This window comes from Silurus aristotelis, assembly GCF_946808225.1.
Source record: "Silurus aristotelis genome assembly, chromosome: 13".
Lineage (NCBI taxonomy): Eukaryota > Metazoa > Chordata > Actinopteri > Siluriformes > Siluridae > Silurus > Silurus aristotelis.
In genome coordinates, this window is record NC_139586.1 from 10,519,648 (window position 1) to 10,538,622 (window position 18,975).

Below are 18,975 nucleotides of genomic sequence, written 5' to 3' on the forward strand. Positions count from 1 at the left end.
TTGAAAGCAGTTTTACTTTACATCATTTTACACCTACCAAAGAGTTTTGCACAATATTGTATATCTTTTACACAACGCTAAAAACTGATTAATCCGATATTAAAATGCTAAAAGCATGAGATTCGTTAAATAAAACACAAAAGGTAATGTTTCATCATATTTCTAAACATTGTAATCAAAAGGGTTTGGTTAATTTCTTAATACAAGCCTGTTTACAGCCCAGAAATGATCTGAGTGCTGAAATTGACTATGACCGCTCAGGCAAGTTAGTGGTTTATGTAATTTCAACAGAAGATGGTTTTGCATAAACACAAAATCCTAAGGAAAAAAAGTATTAAAATATTTGCTTATTACAGGTATTTTGTAGGTAAGATGCACTGATTAATCTTTTCAGACAACAGTGGTCAAGTGCAATGACAATAAAAACGAAGCTGATTCGTGGGGAAGAAAGTTCAAATGACAAATGTATGGAGAAAAATGAGACTCACTCAAAATCATTTGTATTTGGGCATGGTGTTCTGTATTGACCTGGTGTCCCATCCAGAGTTTAGTCCTAACTCACACCCAGTATTTCCAACATAAATTCCAGATACACTGTGACCCTGAATGAGAGAGAGAGAGAGAGAGAGAGAGAGAGAGAGAGAGATACTGACCAGCTGACAGAGGTCAATCAGCATTGACGTTTGGTTGTAGAATATGGTCAAGATAACCACAGTAGAAAATGTAGTACATGCTTTTATAGTAAACATTGTATTTAGAGACCCTCATCCACCCTGCTGAAAAAATACTAAACAAAACAAATCTCAAAAAAATATGTTTTATGATAGTAATAGGAATTGGATTGATTTAAAAGGCTACTGTAATGGTATTTACTTGAAATCTGTTGACTTCTATTGAAAGCATGTTATATTGAGTGGACACCATCATAGAACAGATACCAACTGGAGAACATCTTGGGCAACTTGTAGATCAATTGAATTCAATTCAGTTTTATTTGTGTAGCCCTTTTAACAATGGACCGTGGTCCGAAGCAGCTTAACAGAGATAAGTAGGTTATATAATTTAAATTTATAAGTTAATTACTATACGTTTATTTGTAGCCCTAATGAGCAAGCCAGTGAGAGAGGTATGAGGAACAAACCTTCTAGACTAAGATGGGAACCAGTCCTCATGTCCTCATGTGGGTGGCACCAAATGTCATTATAGTTCTTTTTTTAATGGTTAACTGATGGGTGATGCCAACTGAAGTCATTGTAGCAGACTGTATTATTTACAATTAATGGGTTCTATTAATTGTTTAAATAGTTTTTATTTTGCATTATGGTGCTTATTGTGTATTATATTGTTTAATTAGCCTAAAAATTCTGCATTATGGTTTATACTTGTATTATAGTGTTTATTCTGTATTATAGTGTTTATATTTCATCGTGTTTATTCTGTATTACAGTGGGTTTTGTTTCTATTATGGTGTTTAATTTGTATTATATCTATTATGTATCTAATGTTTTTCTTGCATTATAATGTTTATTTTGTATTAGATACTTTGTATAATCTGAATATCGGTAATTGTATTAGATGATTTAGAATTGGATAATTCAGGAGCATAACGTTAGTTGAACGCGCGCTGCTCCTGCACGCGCTCTGCCTACATGTGCGGCGCGTTCGGCGCGCGCGGTGACTTCAAAGCCCAAAATCCTCCGCGCGCGTGACGAGGCGACGGCGGCGCGCACGTCTGGCGCAAAAGGGTCTGTTTTGGGAGAAGAACGGAAGATGGCGACCTCAAACAATCCGCGGAAATTCAGCGAGAAGATCGCGCTGCACAACCAAAAGCAGGCGGAGGAGACGGCGGCGTTCGAGGAAGTCATGAAAGACCTGAGCATTACTCGAGCCGCACGGGTACGTGCCGAGATTTTCCCCGCGACGGGGTCGTGATTTATTATTATTTCTCTCTCTCTCTCTCTCTCTCTCTCTCTCTCTCTCTCTCTCTCTCTCTTTCTCTTTCTCTCTTTTTCTCCTCCTCTTCCTCCTCCTCCTCCTCCAGCCGCATCTCCCGGTTACACCGACTAGCCGCTGCGCTAGCAGCTCTCTGCCCATCACGGTTCTGGAGCAAAACACACAAATCCGCCACCTTCCCAATCGGGTTGGTTAATGTATTCTCTCCATGTCCACGATAAAAAAAATATTAGAAAAGCACGAGAAAACCCGCTGTTTTTTATTATTATTAATATTATTTTGTAATTTTTTTTTATATATATATTGTGAACGCGTGGAAAGCGGTTTAGTGCGCGAGCTCTGCGCGACAAAATAGGCTACAGATGTGCTGCACGTCTGCACGGCTACTTCCAGTGCAGCGCGCACCTGAACCGTCCAATCTCGCACGTCTAAAACGCATCACATCCACATGCAAACATGAGCATCGTTGATTTGTTTGTTATTGATTTGTTTGTATTGCAGAAACTGTAATTGGTTCTGGTTAGTTTTTTTGCATGGATATGGGTCGGTGTTCGTGTCACAGATCCTGTTCTGCTGTCTCATTCTTAAACTTTGCCAGCAAAAAAAAAAGTCCAGCCAGGTTTTATCTCATGCGCACCACGTTGATTGGAAGAAAGCCTTCAAAAACATTGCCATAAATGGCCGAAACTTCACTGATCCGCTTTTCTCACGATGCATCTGATCTGTTTGGATTCTTCGTTGTCCATGGATGAGATTTTGAGTTCAGTTCTGTTTCATTCATGCGTTCATGCTGTCATTCACTCTGGCACTCATTCATGCGCTTTTATTTTGCACAGCTGCAGTTACAGAAGACCCAGTATTTGCAACTGGGCCAGAATCGTGCTCAGTGCTATGGAGGTTCACTGCCCAATGTCAATCAGATTGGAAATAGCAACACTGACCTGCCTTTTCAGGTGAGCTATTAGAAATTGTATCAGATGCAAACCTCTCTCTCTTTTTGTCTTTCTTTTTTTTCTTTTTTTTTTTTTTGCTGCTGTTTAAGTCGGTTCTATGAAGGGTTTGAAAGTAATCCGTGTCATAGTATGTAGTAAATACTATTTCCTAACCCATGTCAGTGGTGAAAGGGAATATAAATATAACATCTTGCACATGTGCATCAGAAGCACAAATCAAGCCGAAAGTAAACACCCCACCCCTGCTGAAAGATGTCTAGTACTCAATGATCAGCTCACATGGATTAAGGCACCTCTGTGTAAATCCAGTGTGTAAAGTAAATGGTAGCTCAGTGGATAAGATGTTGGACTTTTCGGACACCAAGCTGACATTGCTGGGTCCTTAGGCAAGGCCCTTAACCCCTTAACTTCAGCTGTATGACTGAGACTGCAAGGGCGTCTGCCAAATGCCATAAATGTCCACACTGTATGCATGCTTATTACACTTACTACTAATTATAATTATTAAGTCACCTGACAATAATGTGCTTAATGTCTTCACTTGTAGTTGGAACCCAATAACTTGCTTAAGATTCCTAGAAGTTACCAAAGTTTTACCAAAGTATTCTTTTATTTTTAAAGGTATTATTAATATTTACTTGCACTCTAAAAACTGAAAAAAGATAATATTGTGTTAGACTTTTTAATGTCGTTGATTTGAATGTTTATCGAGACGAGGAAAAGTAAACAATGAGTTTAATCGCACAGCGCGACCGCCCGTGACCCTGTCGCTGGCCTAGTTTCCAGTTCGGATGTAATTGACCTATATAACTGGTAATATTCTGTCAAGTGCTGTCGATCTGTTTTGAGAAAACTTGCAGTAGATGTTGTACGTAATCTGTGATCTGATCGAATCTAGGAATCAGTTTCTAGGAACTGGTTGGGAATCCAAAAAGAATGAATATGCTAGTTTTTATCTGGTTCACGTCACAAATGTTTTATTTGCAGCACTTATCACGTGCTCTTTTTTTAACTTGATGTACACCGTCTAGTGTGTCTCGCATTCAAATATTAGGATCTTACTTTGCCTGCATCATCCATCTGTCACTTTTAACAGCAGCCGACATTTAAAGACACAGCACACAACATGTACCTCACATCCTACCCTCAAACAATGCCATATAGCAGAGGATGAGAATTTATAATCCATCCCGCCTTGTGCTAACAGTGGATCCATGTATCATTGTGTGGGGGGGTGAAGTGACATCACTGCCTTTGACATCGCTTTTCATTTACCTCACATAAACAAGACAACAGAAACTGTACAATGGGTTCATTGCTTTTATGCTTTCATAACTCCGCTCCATCCTCGGGCAAACCCGCACTGCATTATGTTTAGAATCGGTTTGATGTTTGGAGCAAAATCAAACCAATGTTAGTGTTAAGTTTGATTGTGCTGTACACGTGAATGTTTTGCCGGTGAAGATGGGATTCTTCAACTTCTCAGATTCTTTTTCAGACTACAGTTCTGGATACTAGTAGAACGACTCGGCACCACGGCCTGGTGGACCGCGTGTATCGAGACCGAAATCGGATCACGTCCCCTCACCGCAGGCCTCTGTCAGTGGATAAACACGGGCGCCAGATATCCTTCGCTTATTGTCTCGCTGGTGCGGAGAATTCCATGGGTTTGTCTTTCTTCTGTCCATTTAATGCTGTTGTGTTTGAATTCTTTTGAATAAGTGAAGCAATCGGGAGTGTAAATGAGCTCCGAACTGGAGATTAGTTTTTAATCCTAAAACTTAAGAGTAGGTCAGCAAGGCATTAAGGCCCAACCACATGCGATGTTAAGGCCTGCGTTCATACCTATTAATGCACAGAATAAAGTCTCTACAACTCGATCATAAGAATTACGGTTATGTAGCACAGATGAGGTGCAGATATAATCTTTAAATCATGTTTCAGATTAAATTATTCGTCTGCTATGAGCAATTCCATCATTGCTTCCAGTGATGGCATTTCACAATATTGACTGCGACTGGTTACAAGGCCTTCACAGTAAACTCATAAATCCTGGCCTGTTCCTATAAATCCGAAAATGTCATAATAACGAATTTTAAGGTTGTTGTTAAAAATACATATATATATTCGCTCTAAAACATTAAACGCTTGACTACGTAACCGCTGTAAATTGATTGATTAAAATAGAACTCCTGTCATTAATACATACGCATAGAACTGACGGAGCCTGAGCCAAGTACATAATGTGAGCGTTTCCATGATTGTTTTTCCTTTGAGAATTGCGCTGCATTTAAGTTTAATTAAATGCAGCTTGAATTTACCCTGAAGCCCTGTTACCTCATCGAACAATAAGAATTAATATTAATTCGCAAAGCTTTCCATTGTCCGTAGCAAACGTTCTTCAGTGGTTTTCTGAATAGGTTTTTACCGAGTACCTCTCAGGAACCATTCATGCCTCGTCAGAGATTATTCTTTGTGAATGCAGATCCAAACGTTTTAGCACTGTGTTACAGTATGGCAAGGAAACTGCTTCAGGTCTCCAGGGATCGATCCTTATATCCTTATATAGTTATACACGGTCTCCTCATGGCTGCATTGCTTTCTTCCAGGTTTTCTGAGTTCCTCTTACCTCCCAAAATTATGTAATTTGGTAGTTTGGTTATTTTAAATTGGCCTTAGGTTTGAATGCGTGTGTAAAGGGGTGTGTGTATACATCTGTGTATTGGTGAGCTGTGATGGACCGACATCCCATCTGGGTTTGAATTCACCAAAGAGACACCAGGACTCTGATTGATAGAGACAAGAACACATACAAGATTCCAGTAGCATGATGAAATTCTGTCTTTTATTTCTATTTCATCAATTATTATTTCAGCTTCTCAGATTTCCAGTGACAATTGAAATGTTTTATTTAGCAATGAATCAGAAGTGAATGAGGAAGTAGAGACTCTGCTACACCAGACTGTATTATACACATTGACCTTTCCACTGGATTTCTCCTTATAATGTAGTCTCCGGAGGAGGAAAAACTGGCCCTCTTTCTTTCTCTGTGTCATGTTAATTCTAACCAATCAGAGACATCTGTTTACATAAACAGCACAAAAAAATAAGCATTCTCCCAACGTGTTTAAAAAAACAAAACGGTCTGTTTTGCCATGGGTCTGAGTAATCAAGCGAAAACCTTCACCTTCCAAGATTAGTAGCTGTCATGCTGACTTGTTTAAAAACATGCAAAAATTGTTGGTGACGTGCAGCAACGTTTTCCTTAACACAGAGACTTACATCGACAGCTGTCCTTATGGCTCAGTGTATCTGTCACCTCCCCCGGACACCAGCTGGAGGAGGTAAGCCACATTTGGCCATTCAGATTTAAAATCTTAATTCCACATAGAGCTTCATACCATTTCTAACTCCTGCCTTTAACCTGAATACAGGACCAATTCTGACTCCGCGCTACATCAGAGCGCCATGAATCCGGCACAGCAAGACACTTTCGTCGGAGGATCCCAAGAACTGCAGCCTAAACGAGGTACATGTGATAAAACCTAAAAACAAGTGGGCTCACCTAATTTTGCTAGGTGAAGAAAACTCATTTGTGGCCTTTTTTTTCTTCTCTTTTCTCCTTTCTAGTCGTCTTGCTCACACCCCCAGATACAGATGAACCTGAAACAGAAATGGAAAAAGATGACCAGAAGGCATCACTACATCCCAAATCACATGATGTTCCAGGGATTAAGTGAGTTCATGTTGTATTGTGTATCATTAGGATTATAACAATGGATTATTTATATTTAAATGGTTAACAATGAAACGAGTGAGAAACGCTTTATATATGTGTACATGCTGTTTCATATATCAGTGAATGATTCGGGATGCTCAACGAAAAACATGTTTACATTTTAATACCGTTTTTTTTTTTTTTAGCATATTCCCATCCCCTGATCAAGAAGTGAACGCCACGTTGATGCCGGCCGCACACAGCGCAGGCGGCTCTTTGCCCGACCTCACCAACATCCAGTTCCCTCCTCCCCTTCCCACTCCTCTGGACCCGGACGACTCCGTGACCTTCCCATCCCCCAACACATCCAACAGTACAGGCAATCTGAGCACCAACCTCACCCACCTGGGCATCAGCGCTGCCAGCCATGTGGCTGCCTCCACCCCTGTCCCGACTGCGCTCACGCTCAACATTGATGCCCAGCAGCAGCAATCGTGCCCACAACAACTCTCACCGACTCTCTCTCCCACCCTCTCACCTCAGATGCCCATTTCTCAGGCAAGTTTCAGAATCGATTCTGAAAAAGCTTTTCAGCTGGGCGCCATGGCATCTGTTCTGATAATAGTTGTAGTTTATTATGTCAATTGTTACACCTTTAACACCGATTTATCTTTTTATTACAATTTTTTTAAATAATCCCAAACTTAATGGTTGCAGTTGAATTTGTGTAATAATTTTTTCCATTACATTTATTAATTTTTTAAGGTAAAAATTTTTTTTTAATGAAATGTTTAAAAAAATTATTACAATTAAATAAATTCTTACCAAAAAAGAGTTTTTTGATAAAACACTCACTGGCGTATAACTGTCTTTAATATGCATGCTGGTTTGCAAATATTTCACACTCAATATTTCACATTGAAGGAAATTGGCAGGTGTCCATCTTTTAATATACATAAGTCATTATTCCGATAAGCTCTTACAAGCAAGAGAAACTCAATTCCCTCTGTCTGAGCACAGTTATGGGCCATTTTATATATCACAGGGGAAGACAAATCATAAGACCACTGGGCAAGTAAAAGCTCAAATATAATTCTTTATTTTATGCTCTGACTTCATTATGTGCATTAATACATAGTCCGTGATTCATGGTGAGAGTAGGGAGCAGGTTGAGAAGAGCCTGGAGGGGTGGAGGTACACGCTGGAGAGACGGGGAATGAAAGTCAGTAGGAGTAAGACAGAGTGCATGTGTGTGAATGAGAGGGAGGGCAGTGGAGTGGTGCGGTTGCAGGGAGAAGAGGTGGTGAAGGTGAAGGAGTTCAGGTACCTGGGGTCAACAGTGCAAAGTGATGGAGAGTGTTAGAGAAGTGAAGAAAAGTGTGCAGGCAGGGTGGAGTGGGTGGAGAAGAGTGATAGCAGGAGTGATTTGTGATAGAAGCGTGTCTGCAAGAGTGAGAGGGAAAGTTTATAGGACTGTGGTGAGACCTGCGATGTTGTATGGTTTAGGGACAGTGGCATTGAGTAAAAGACAGGAGGTGGAGCTGGAGGTAGCAGAGCTGAAGATGTTGAGGTTTTCGTTGGGAGTGACGACAATGGACAGGATTAGAAATGAGTTTATTAGAGGGACAGCGCATGTAGGACGTTTTGGAGACAACTTGAGGGAGGCGAGATTGAGCTGGTTTGGACATGTGCAGAGGAGGGACATGGGGTATATCGGTGGGAGAATGCTGAGGATGGAGCCACCAGGAAGGAGAAAAAGAGGAAGGCCAAGGAGGAGGTTTATGGATGTGGTGAGGGAACACATGCAGGTAGTTTGTTCGAAAGAGGCAGATGTAGAGGACAGGGGGGGTATGGAGACAGGTGATCTGCTGTGGCGACCCTTAACGGGAGCAGCTGAAAGAAGGAGAAGAAGAATGCAGAGTGTGCGATTCAGAGGAGAGGCGACTTTACCATTACCTGGTTTATATCGGCTCCTGATTAGTTCTGGCCCATTAATTAGATTGGTCAGGTGTTCCAAGAGTGCCTATATTACTGGGGTGTGCGTGCGCGCGCGCGTGCGTGCGTGCGTGTGTGTGTGTCAGTCTGCTTGTCTTTGTTCAATGCAGTTAATTTTACTCAGTTTTTTACACCTAGCTTGAAAATATTGTCAGTTGGTAAAATAATGAATAAAAATAATACCTACATAATATGTCCATGGGTGCCGAGGGAGCAAAATTAAGAAGGTGGATCGGGACGGCATGCTGAAGCTCTCCTGTCAATGACCGAAACACTAGCCATATATTCCTCATCAACTCTTGAATGAGAAACTGATAATCCTAATATAAGTTACTTATCCTGGGTGCCCTGGTATTGAATTGTCTAATCCTACAAAGGCAAAAATGTCTTGATGTTTTGAAGGAAACCAGAGTTCATCCGACTTTGACCGGCGTTTATAGCTGATGCCATAATGCCCTGCTTTGAACCACAAAAGGACAATAACGAAACATATTGATGCGTATGACGTCAGTACAAGTGTAAAATGTAAAAACATAGAAACGTTTGAAACCTCTAATGTTTTACAGACAATTGCGATGGACAGCATGTCTCTGGAGCAGCAGCTGTCACAGTACTCACTGCTCAGCCTGCTGAACGATCTGCAGAAGCAGCAGCAGACACTGCCACAGAACATCCGCCTTATCCAGCTGCCGCCAATCACCGTCAGCTCCAGCCAGCCCCAGACCTCCTTGTCCAGCCAATCACCAACAGCCACAAGCGCACCAGTCAGCTCGGTGAGTGCACTCTGAACTTAAACTTTATTAGAAGCCTCATGTTTGTTCATTGAGCATGTGCAGTATTGGAAGGTTCTGATGGAAAGCTTTATGAATGCATTTAATGCCGAGATGAAAACTGGAGTATTGCTAAGAGCACAGTTCAGGTTGTCTGCTGGCATCAATCTGGAGCATCCTCGTGTTTTTCCGAGGTGCATAGGCATGTGAGCTCTTAGTGGACATGTGATGTCTTTCTGAAAGGCCTCTTGCTTTCAGCAGTATCGCAATCAGACTGGCTCTCCGGCCAACCAGTCTCCAACCTCACCAGTCTCCAACCAGGGCTTCTCGCCTGGAGGCTCGCCTCAAGTAAGGGCGGAATCCCCTCTCACCATGTTTGCTTGTTGTGCTTTTTTTCTGCTCATCAACATCTCTGCGCTCTGATCTCTATCCTATACTTCTTTCTGTCTGCCTTTCAGCACCATACTCATTGCCCCCCCCCCCCCCCCTGTGTTATATATGTGTATGTTACTGTCAATGTTACGGGCAGAATGTATAAGTGGGTGACTGAGTTAATATGCTGCTACACTGCATGTCAGGATCTATATTTTTGCTGGATGTGGTAGCAGCGTGTTAGTCAGCTAGTCTGGGATGTGACGGTGTTTCAGCTGTGCTGCTGTTTATAGATGCATTTACTGTAATGCCAAATTCAGTATAACAACATTATATTCCCCAGGGGCAAAGTACTGGTTATTCGTGTCTATATATAGAGCTGGCAAATGTTCATACCCAGGCTGTTTATTGTACTTTGTTTGTTGCACTGTCTGTATTTATTTTACTCCCTGGTGCAGTGTTTCTAAGCTTGGTCCTGGAGAAAGCATATTCTTTGTTTTAGTGTGAACCTATTATAGTTATTTGTTTTGTTCTAGATGTAGTCAGCGAAAGACATCATTTGGTTTTATGTCTGATCTATCCAGTTCAGTTTGGTAATGGTGGGAACACACTTTTACAAAGACTCCACCCACAGTGAAGCGAAAGGAACGTCGTCAAATTAAAAACCTACCGATAACCAAATAGCTAGAATATCGAAAGCTGGATTTAGTTTCGCGGAAATTTTTTTTTTAATGCCCCAGTATAGAGATTATATTATAGTCTATAGTATAGATAAACGCTACATCATTTCAAATGTCAACGCTGTAGAAAACTGTGCTATATATCGACAAAAACAGCTTAAGTTCAAAGCTACTTTTCAGTCAGTTCAGTGAATCTTAACCCCTACCTTAGCTGTGAGCATGCTTTCAAATAAATGTTTCCCGCTCGGCTACATGAATCGGCGTTCTTTGGCTAAAGGCTGATATTCTTAGCTCAATCAAACCGAAAGCGTTTCAACTTTTAAAAAAACGTTTACTTTCACATTTCATGTTTCTTACTTTTTACGACATGCGTCCTTGCTGAATGGACAGATAAGATCCTGTTCCTATTAAAAGCATTTTTTTAATAGCAGCAATTCAAATCTTTAGTGCTTTGCTTGCTCTAATGACTCTTTTAAAGATCTTCGACTTTTTTTTTTCCGATTCTGATGTTCAGTTTATTATTGATTTGAACACAAAATGATGCACTTTTAAATGTTTTGCTGTGTCTGAAAATACAGCATATTACTCTCATGTACTGAGGGAGAAATCTGACTCCCAGTCAAGTAAATTGATTTATTCAAATTAAATGAAAGGTAATATTGGTAAACTGTATTTGAATAAAATAGGTAAAAGCCATAATACACATCAGAGCAAGCTAACAGGACATGGGTTGAAAACCACTGCACTATGGCTATGTTCACCAACAAGTTTTGGCTTAGATATAAAAGGTCATGAGGCTAAACCTTGTAGCATGATGCTTCGGTCAATGTCGCCATGTATGGAGCCAAAATTCTGGCTCGCTGCATGGCGTGAATTTAACCAGAGCTGATCATCTTGCTTTGAAATAAAATCAAGAGTACTTCTGTAAATGTAAACTGTTAATCCCACAAAAAAATGATATAAAGCTGCTTTAGGTAACAGATTTAGCCATCTTTATAACTGTACAACAAAAAAAAGAAACAGTAAAACTTCTTTCAAGTCTGTGCTAATAATTAATTGCAGCCTCATTCATATTCACAAGGAAGTACCGTAATTTTCGGACTATTAAGCGCACCCAAATATAAGCCTCAACCACTGAATTTTACAAATATTTTTATTTTTAACATAAATAAGCCGCACCTGTCTATAAGCCGTAATGCCTACACTGAATTTTACTGTAATGCCTACACTGAAACTAATTAACTTTGCCCAGGCTTTGACGAAAGACAGTATCTGTTACATGGTGTAACGGGTGAAATATGTTGTGGCTCCTTTAAGAGCAGAGCGGTATTTTGGGAATAGCTGGCCGCTGCATTTTTTCCGGTATTACTGCATGTGTGCAAGACCGAGGAATATGTCCTTATTATTTTCTGATGCTCATTTCTAAGTTTCTTTGACTAACCCGTAACGCTGTTGCCAAGAAAAAAAAAAAGCAATTCATTCGCAGTTTCATCGGTCTAATGTTTTGGGGCTCAGTTTTTTGGCTTGAAGTTTGTGAAACTGGGAAAAACCCAGGAAAAATCCATAAATAAGCCGCTTTGTTGTTTAAGCCATGGGGTTCAAAACGTGGGAAAAAAAGTAGCGGCTTATAGTCCGAAAAATACGGTACTTCTGTTCCATAAATACATTTGAATTGAATTGAATTTACAATGGCAACTCAAACCTACATGATAATTACAATAACAGTTATAGCTGCATTTATGTTACTGTTTGAATTACTTATAAGTGATATAGTTGCATGTATTTGGATGTTGAAATACATCTGCGTTTTTAATACAGTAAGTCATGATTAATACGTTATAATAATACAGCTCCAATTTAAAAAAAAAAAAGTTGGGGTGCTGTGCAAAATGTTTATTAAAACAGAGTGCAATGATTTGCAATTCTCATAAATTCCAATCCTATTCACAATAAAACAAAAAAACATATTGAATGTTTAAACTGAGAATATAAACCATTTTAAGGAAAAAATTAAGGTCATTTTGAATTTGATGGTCTCAACAAAAAAAAGTTGGGACAGGGCCATGTTTACCACTGTGTACACCTCATGCAACTTGGAAACCGTTTGCTGAAATTTTGGGAGAGGAATGTTGTCCTACGGGTATGATCCAGGATTATGCAAGGCCTTCCCAAAAAAAAAAAGCTTTCTGGATGGAAGAATTTGTTACTCTAAAACCTGTATATATCCTGCAGCATCGATGGAGACTTTCCAAATGTGCAAGCACTGGTACACTTCCATACCATCAGAAATGTGGTTCTTGTACTGAGCGCTGATAACAAGCCAGATGGTCCCTCATCTCTTTAGTCCAGAGGACATGTTGTCCATGGTTTCCAAAAAGAAAATTTAATCTGACTACTGAACAGTTTTGAACTTTGCCTCAGTAGATTTTATGTGAGCTTTGCCCCAGAGAGGATGGTGGCATTTCAGGATCATGTTCACGCATGCCTTCTTCTTTGCATGACGGAAGTCTTTTAACCTGTACTTGTGGATGACATGGCAAACTGTGTTTACAGACTATGATTTCTGGAGGTGTTAACGAGATGATTTCCATTACAGAATGATCGTTTTCAGTGCAAAACCGTCTAAGGGCTCGAGAATCATGTTCATGCAATATATTGATTTTTGCCCTTGTCCATTGTGCACAGAGATTTCTCTAGAACTTTTGAAACTTTTTATGATATTATGTAAATAATGAGATATTTAACTCTTTAGCAATTTTATGTTGAAGACATTATTCTAAAAATGTTCCACAATTTGTAGACACAGTCTTTTAATAGATTGGTGAAGCTCTGCCCATCTCTTATATACACTATTTATACCCAATCATCTTACAGACCTATTGGCAGTTAAACTCATTAGTTTAATTTTAAAACCTTATTTTCTTTCAAGACTTTTGTTGCCCTGTCCCAACTTTTTTGAGACGTGTTGCAGACATCAAATTCAAAATGACCTCTTTTTTTTTTTTTTTCTTAAAATTGTACATTTCATCAGTTTAAACATTTAATACATGGTCTATGTGTTCCAACTTTTTTTTGGGAATTTAGGCTATAAATGGGTATACACTTTATTAAATATTAATAAATATTATATCGTTAGAGTGTACAAGAGCTGATGTTACTAACGGAGTACGATTTTTATTTTCAATAGAAAACCGAGGCAGACATTTTTTGCTAATTGCATCTTTTCTGTGTTTTTGCTTATTTCTTTATTGGCACCTTCACTTTCAGTGCTATTCTTTATTTAATTCTGTGAACCTTTAATCGAACTTCAGCTTTGTCTGTTTTTACTGTCATCATTGGAATCGATTACACCTAGCCCAACACGTCTCTCCTGCTCTGCACATGCAAAACAACTGACTGGCAGGCAACCCTGCGTCTTTGCAGAGAAGTTCTCCGATTGGCTATAAACAGCTGGACTGCGGAGTAAATTGACTGTGATTCCAGAGTCCAGGAAATTTACAGTGGCATTTTAAAAAAAAGTAACATGAGCGTTTCAAAAAAATCATTTCCAACAGCTTTATCTGTTGACATTTTACTGTTGCTGTTGTTGTTATGTTGACCGACGTTTTATTCACGAAAAGCTATGGTTCTTGTATACCACTGAAGATCGTTTACCATCCACAATTCAGTTCCACTGTCAAATCCAATCGTTACATTAAAGCTATTCGAAATCCGAACCTATTGTTAGTAGAAGATGGTGTCAATGTTTTAAGTGCTACATATGCTAGAGCTGTCATTTTGTGTTTGAAATCAGTTTTCTTTCCTCATATCTGGAATAATCATTTCAATACCTGTTCCTGGAAATGAAGGATTAATTTCATTTATTAAAATTGTTTTGCTTTTGTGGAGAGTAAACGATTTGCTGAAATCATGTTAAGGAAAAGTCACTGCTTTATTTATTTATTTTTAAATCAGATGTCTTCAGCTGTTTTGCGTGGATGTCTTGTGCTAGACATCGCGTGCGTCAGCATCTTGCACCCTCGTCCTGCTGTGTACATAAACATTGTCACACCAACAGACGCCGTCCCAGTTCCGCTGAAGTAATTGTGTTGTCTCTCACTGTATTCGTAGCACATTCCAGTGGTGGGGAGTATTTTTGGCGATTCGTTCTACGAGCACCAGATGGCGTCCCGACAGACCAACGCTCTTTCCCACCAGGTGCCAGCTATTCAGGCCATTCATTCAATTCTTTCTGATTGATCTTTTTTTTTTTTTTCTTTGTCAACACAAACAGAGATGTTATTATTTTCCTCGACAGGTCATGGATTTAGTAGAACAGTACAGAAACTATGATTCTTATTCATACATTTTACTGTCATTTCAATACCCTGTGTTACTTCATAGCTCGAGCAGTTCAACATGAACATGATCGAGAACCCGATCAGTTCAAACAGCCTGTACAATGCATGCACTACGCTCAACTACACGCAGGCAGCCATGATGGGTTTATCTGGGAGCCACGGCAACTTGCAGGACTCCCAGCAACTAGGCTACAGTAACCATGGCAACATTCCCAACATCATCCTAACAGGTAAGTTTTTCTTTTTTTTTTTTTTGTAATTATTATTAGTTTTTTGCATTTAACTTTTGTGGAAGTTATTGGGATTGGCGTTGGTGGCCATTAGACACATAGTTGTTATGAGGAGTATTCTGAAGTAGCTCATGCGTGGGAAAGAATACCAGAAAAGAAGCTAGCTGGCAAAAACTTGCTACCAAATTACAGCAACAAACAAAGTGGGGGTAAATAAGTATTTGGACATTTTATATGAGGACGACTTTCTTTGTAATGTAGTTCATGTATTATAATGTATTATAAACCATCGTCAGTGGTTCCTTCCAGTCAAAATACAGTAAATATCTTGTCCAGGTTAATTAAGGAGACTGCGTTAATTAAAGGCACACACATTTATTGCAGTATAACTCTAACCATATATTTTCTGTGGATCTTTTAATAAAAACAGGGGAAAAAGATGATCTTTAGCATTTCTGTCAGCATTACCCATGATCCTCTGCCTTCGTAGCTATGGAGACTTAGCCAGACGGAGGCAGTCGTGCAAAGTGACACGAAGAAAGGGGCATTTCTGTCATGAACACTAACCAGCAGATAAAAGTTTGTGACTGTATCACGAAATGGCGTGTGATTGTGTTGATATGTGTGGGGCCACTAATCTAATCATAAAATATTTTTGGAAAACGTTTCCTTTCTGCATTGAGACTTATAGGACACTGTGTTTTTAAGCTTTACTGCTTTTTTTTTTATTTTTTTTTTTATCCCAATTAACGTTTGGGCCTACTTCAATTTGCATGCACACTTTACACTCTAGTTTTCTTCATGAATATTTCATTGTTTAAAAACATGATGTATTCAGGGACTCTTGCATTCACAACTGTTCCTTGAACTGCCAAGTTGCACTCCTATTTGTATTTATCTAGATTTTAAGCTTAGATCACTTGGTTAAGAGTCCACATCTAGCTTTTAGCCATGATCCTGACTGTTTGTGTCCTGCTCCTCTTTGGCAATGAGGAAGTCACTGTGTTAGTCTCGTATTTGCACATTTGCCTCTGTGTTCATATGCTGTGGCAGCTTAGGCTCTCATTGAGACATTGTACTTAACACAGAGGAAGTTGAATAGCCTTTTGTCAACACAGTGTCTGATAAAGCTGACCATCGCAAAGTTTCTGAGGAACCAGCATGTGTAACTGGGATGTGTAAGAGTGTGGTGTATGTATCCTCTTTAAAGGGACACTGAGGAGCCAGTTATCCACACATTGTCTTGTGTGCTGATTCCAGCAGTTGCCAGTGAATACAAGACCGCATCAATCTTAACACAAGTCTATGGATGCACCAATTGGCTACTTTTAGCATATCAAAAGCTCAAGAAACTTTATTTCAGCCCTCTCATATGTATAATTGAATGAAAACTGTTAGCCACCAGAGTGTGCTGTGCAGAACGCATCACTGAATCTGTTTGTTTGTTCCTCATGAATCTAAAACCAGGACTCCTATGTATAGAGGTCTTCTTTGGCAAAAATGCCCAAAGAGTGACTCCTGCACATGAAGCAGGTTCCACAGGCGGCAAACATTTATCAGATCCTGGCCCATGTGCCCCTCCATCAGTATCGAATCAGCTGCCTATAAATGTATGATATGTATAATAAACACCATGCACAAATGGTTTCTATTTTTTATTTGTATTATTGTTTTTCTGTATAAAGCTGTTCAAGGTCAGAATCAAGTAGTAATGTATTTAATTCTGTTTACACTTCTGTTGGTGGATTTTTAACTTGGTGGATTTTATTTGTATTTTTTTACTGAATTCTGAGCTAAATATATGGCACTCTGTACGCACGTGTCTATTATTGAAATGAGAAGGAAATACAATGATAAATATTCGCTGCTTATTCTGATTTGAATCGGATACTTTCACCCCCTTATTGTCCAACATGGACATCGTTATCTGTATTAGGTGATTTGTTCATTGTTACTGCATCTTCTGCTCGAGACTGTCCTATAACACTACCTGCTATACTTTCCACTGACAGTAACGCTGAGGTGCAGTGAACGTACGAGTTCAGAATTGTAACAAATTTGTGTTTAATGCAAACCCTTGCTTGTGAATTCTCACATTTTGATTTATACGGTTTCACATTTGTTTCTTTCAAATGATAAATGTCAGTGACGGACGAGTCTCCACCAAGTCTCTCGAAGGAGCTGAGCAACTCGTTGGCCGGCGTGGGCGATGTCAGCTTCGATGCAGACTCTCAGTTCCCGCTGGACGAGCTAAAGATCGATCCTCTGACCCTGGACGGGCTGCACATGCTTAACGACCCAGACATAGTGCTGGCTGACCCAGCCACAGAAGATACGTTCCGCATGGACCGCCTGTAACGCAAGTGGAACTGAGGGGGGAAAAAAAAAGAAAAGAAAAGAAGCTCTCTGAACAGGAGGAGGCTGGAGACTTACTCATTGTGCAGCTGCATGGCCACCCGGTTTTCTCATTGCACCCGCGGCCCTCGCTGCTCCTCCCCTTCATGGCCACTACAATAGCATCCTGCCAACATCAATGCCAACGTCCGGGGAAAAAGAGGCACTCAAGCACATAGATGGATGTGGCATTTCTATATCCACGCTGGCTAGCAACGTGAGGAGGCTAGTCCTGAACCACATCCGTTGTGCACGTGTCTCTACAACCCTCTTTTACGCATCCACGTTGCGTTGCTTTTAATTTTGTTCGTTCCTGTTTGTTTCTTTCATGTGGGGTGATAGTTGCCTTTTTCTCATGTCATTTTCTGTTTTAATATTTATTCTGGTTTAAAGAAAAAGTGTGTGTGTGTGTGTGTGTGTGTGTGTGTGTGTGTGTGTGTGTTTATTGAACCTCCTGACCAAGATAGCTTTTCTCCCCTCCCATAAATCTTTATTTTTACATGGCGTTCGAATTCCCTATTTTGACTATTTTTTGTCTCGGTTTGTTTATTTATGTACGAGTTTGTGTTCCTGTATATTTTACAGACAAATTGTTTACGTAAAAGATACCATGTGTCTTTTTAGACTTGTATGTTTTGTGTATTTGTGTTAAATCTATATATTTAAAGTTTGCAATTATTTATTGAACCCTTTATTTAATATTAAGGAGTACTACTCCCCCCCCCCATCCCCCCCATTCTACTTTTTATGGGTTTGGAAAAGCAGCGCTTTCGTTCTATTGTACTTTATTATCAGTAAATATGCTTAATACACTTAAAAAAAAAAAAAAAAAAAAAAAAAACACCTACAAATTACTCCCCCCCCCCCCTGCAAAAGCATTAATGTGCCAGTTTGTGTGCCGTCATCGTTATATAGATAGTATATATATATTTTTTTTGTGTACACATTTGCAGATATTTTTGCAAAACCGACAGCCTCGCCTCTATTTTTCATATCAATATTGTAGTGTTGATAAAGCTGCCCACACGCATTTAATTTTTGCTTATTAAGCTGCAAAATCGCAATTGTTTCGTGCCGTCTTTAACTTGTGTTGCGCATTAAAAGACCGTCTTCATGCCGAGCCCAAACGTAAAAAAAAAAAAAAGGAAAAGGAAAAAGAAGAAGAAAAAAGCTACTGAACTCATCACTGTGACCCGACCTGATTTTGCCTTATGAACAACGAGAAGTTTTTTTTTAAATCGTCCAGTCAATGTTTTATTCTCGTATCCTTAATGAGATCTGATCATGCACAATCAGTGGCAGTATTGTGTTTTATATAAATGCAGTTGTTTTTTTTTGTTTTGTTTTTTCTTTCACTTAAGTACTGTAATGGCATGTAGGTTTTAGCTTAAAACGGATGGTCGTGTTTGGTCCGAGCTGCTGGTTGAAAAGTAAGGGGAGAGTACTGCTCCTTATTCATTGTGGTGTTTACAGCAATGTTGTTTGTATATACCTATATATATACCTATATATATTTGTATATTTGTTTCCGTCTTGTCTGACATTCACGCGATATAAACACGTTGTGTTT

General features: G+C 39.5%; 1 protein-coding gene across 4 annotated transcripts; it reads left to right on the forward strand.

Annotated features, from left to right (window-relative positions):
- Nucleotides 1-1,687: 1,687 nt before the first annotated feature.
- Nucleotides 1,688-18,624, forward strand: crtc1b (CREB regulated transcription coactivator 1b). 4 transcript variants are annotated; one of them, XM_083558537.1, is made up of 12 exons: nucleotides 1,688-1,896; nucleotides 2,790-2,906; nucleotides 4,405-4,573; nucleotides 6,181-6,250; nucleotides 6,341-6,435; nucleotides 6,537-6,642; nucleotides 6,831-7,182; nucleotides 9,186-9,392; nucleotides 9,651-9,737; nucleotides 14,552-14,638; nucleotides 14,825-15,011; nucleotides 17,158-18,624. In XM_083558537.1, the coding sequence occupies exons 1-12, from the start codon at nucleotides 1,771-1,773 to the stop codon at nucleotides 17,367-17,369; spliced, it is 1,815 nt and encodes a 604-aa protein (XP_083414663.1). In that variant the 5' UTR covers nucleotides 1,688-1,770; the 3' UTR covers nucleotides 17,370-18,624. The 4 variants fall into 4 exon arrangements, with proteins under 4 accessions (XP_083414663.1, XP_083414660.1, XP_083414661.1 ...); XM_083558534.1 differs by having other exon boundaries at nucleotides 1,707-1,896; nucleotides 4,405-4,530; nucleotides 6,189-6,250; XM_083558535.1 differs by lacking the exon at nucleotides 9,651-9,737 and having other exon boundaries at nucleotides 1,707-1,896.
- The last annotated feature ends 351 nt before the right edge of the window (nucleotides 18,625-18,975 follow it).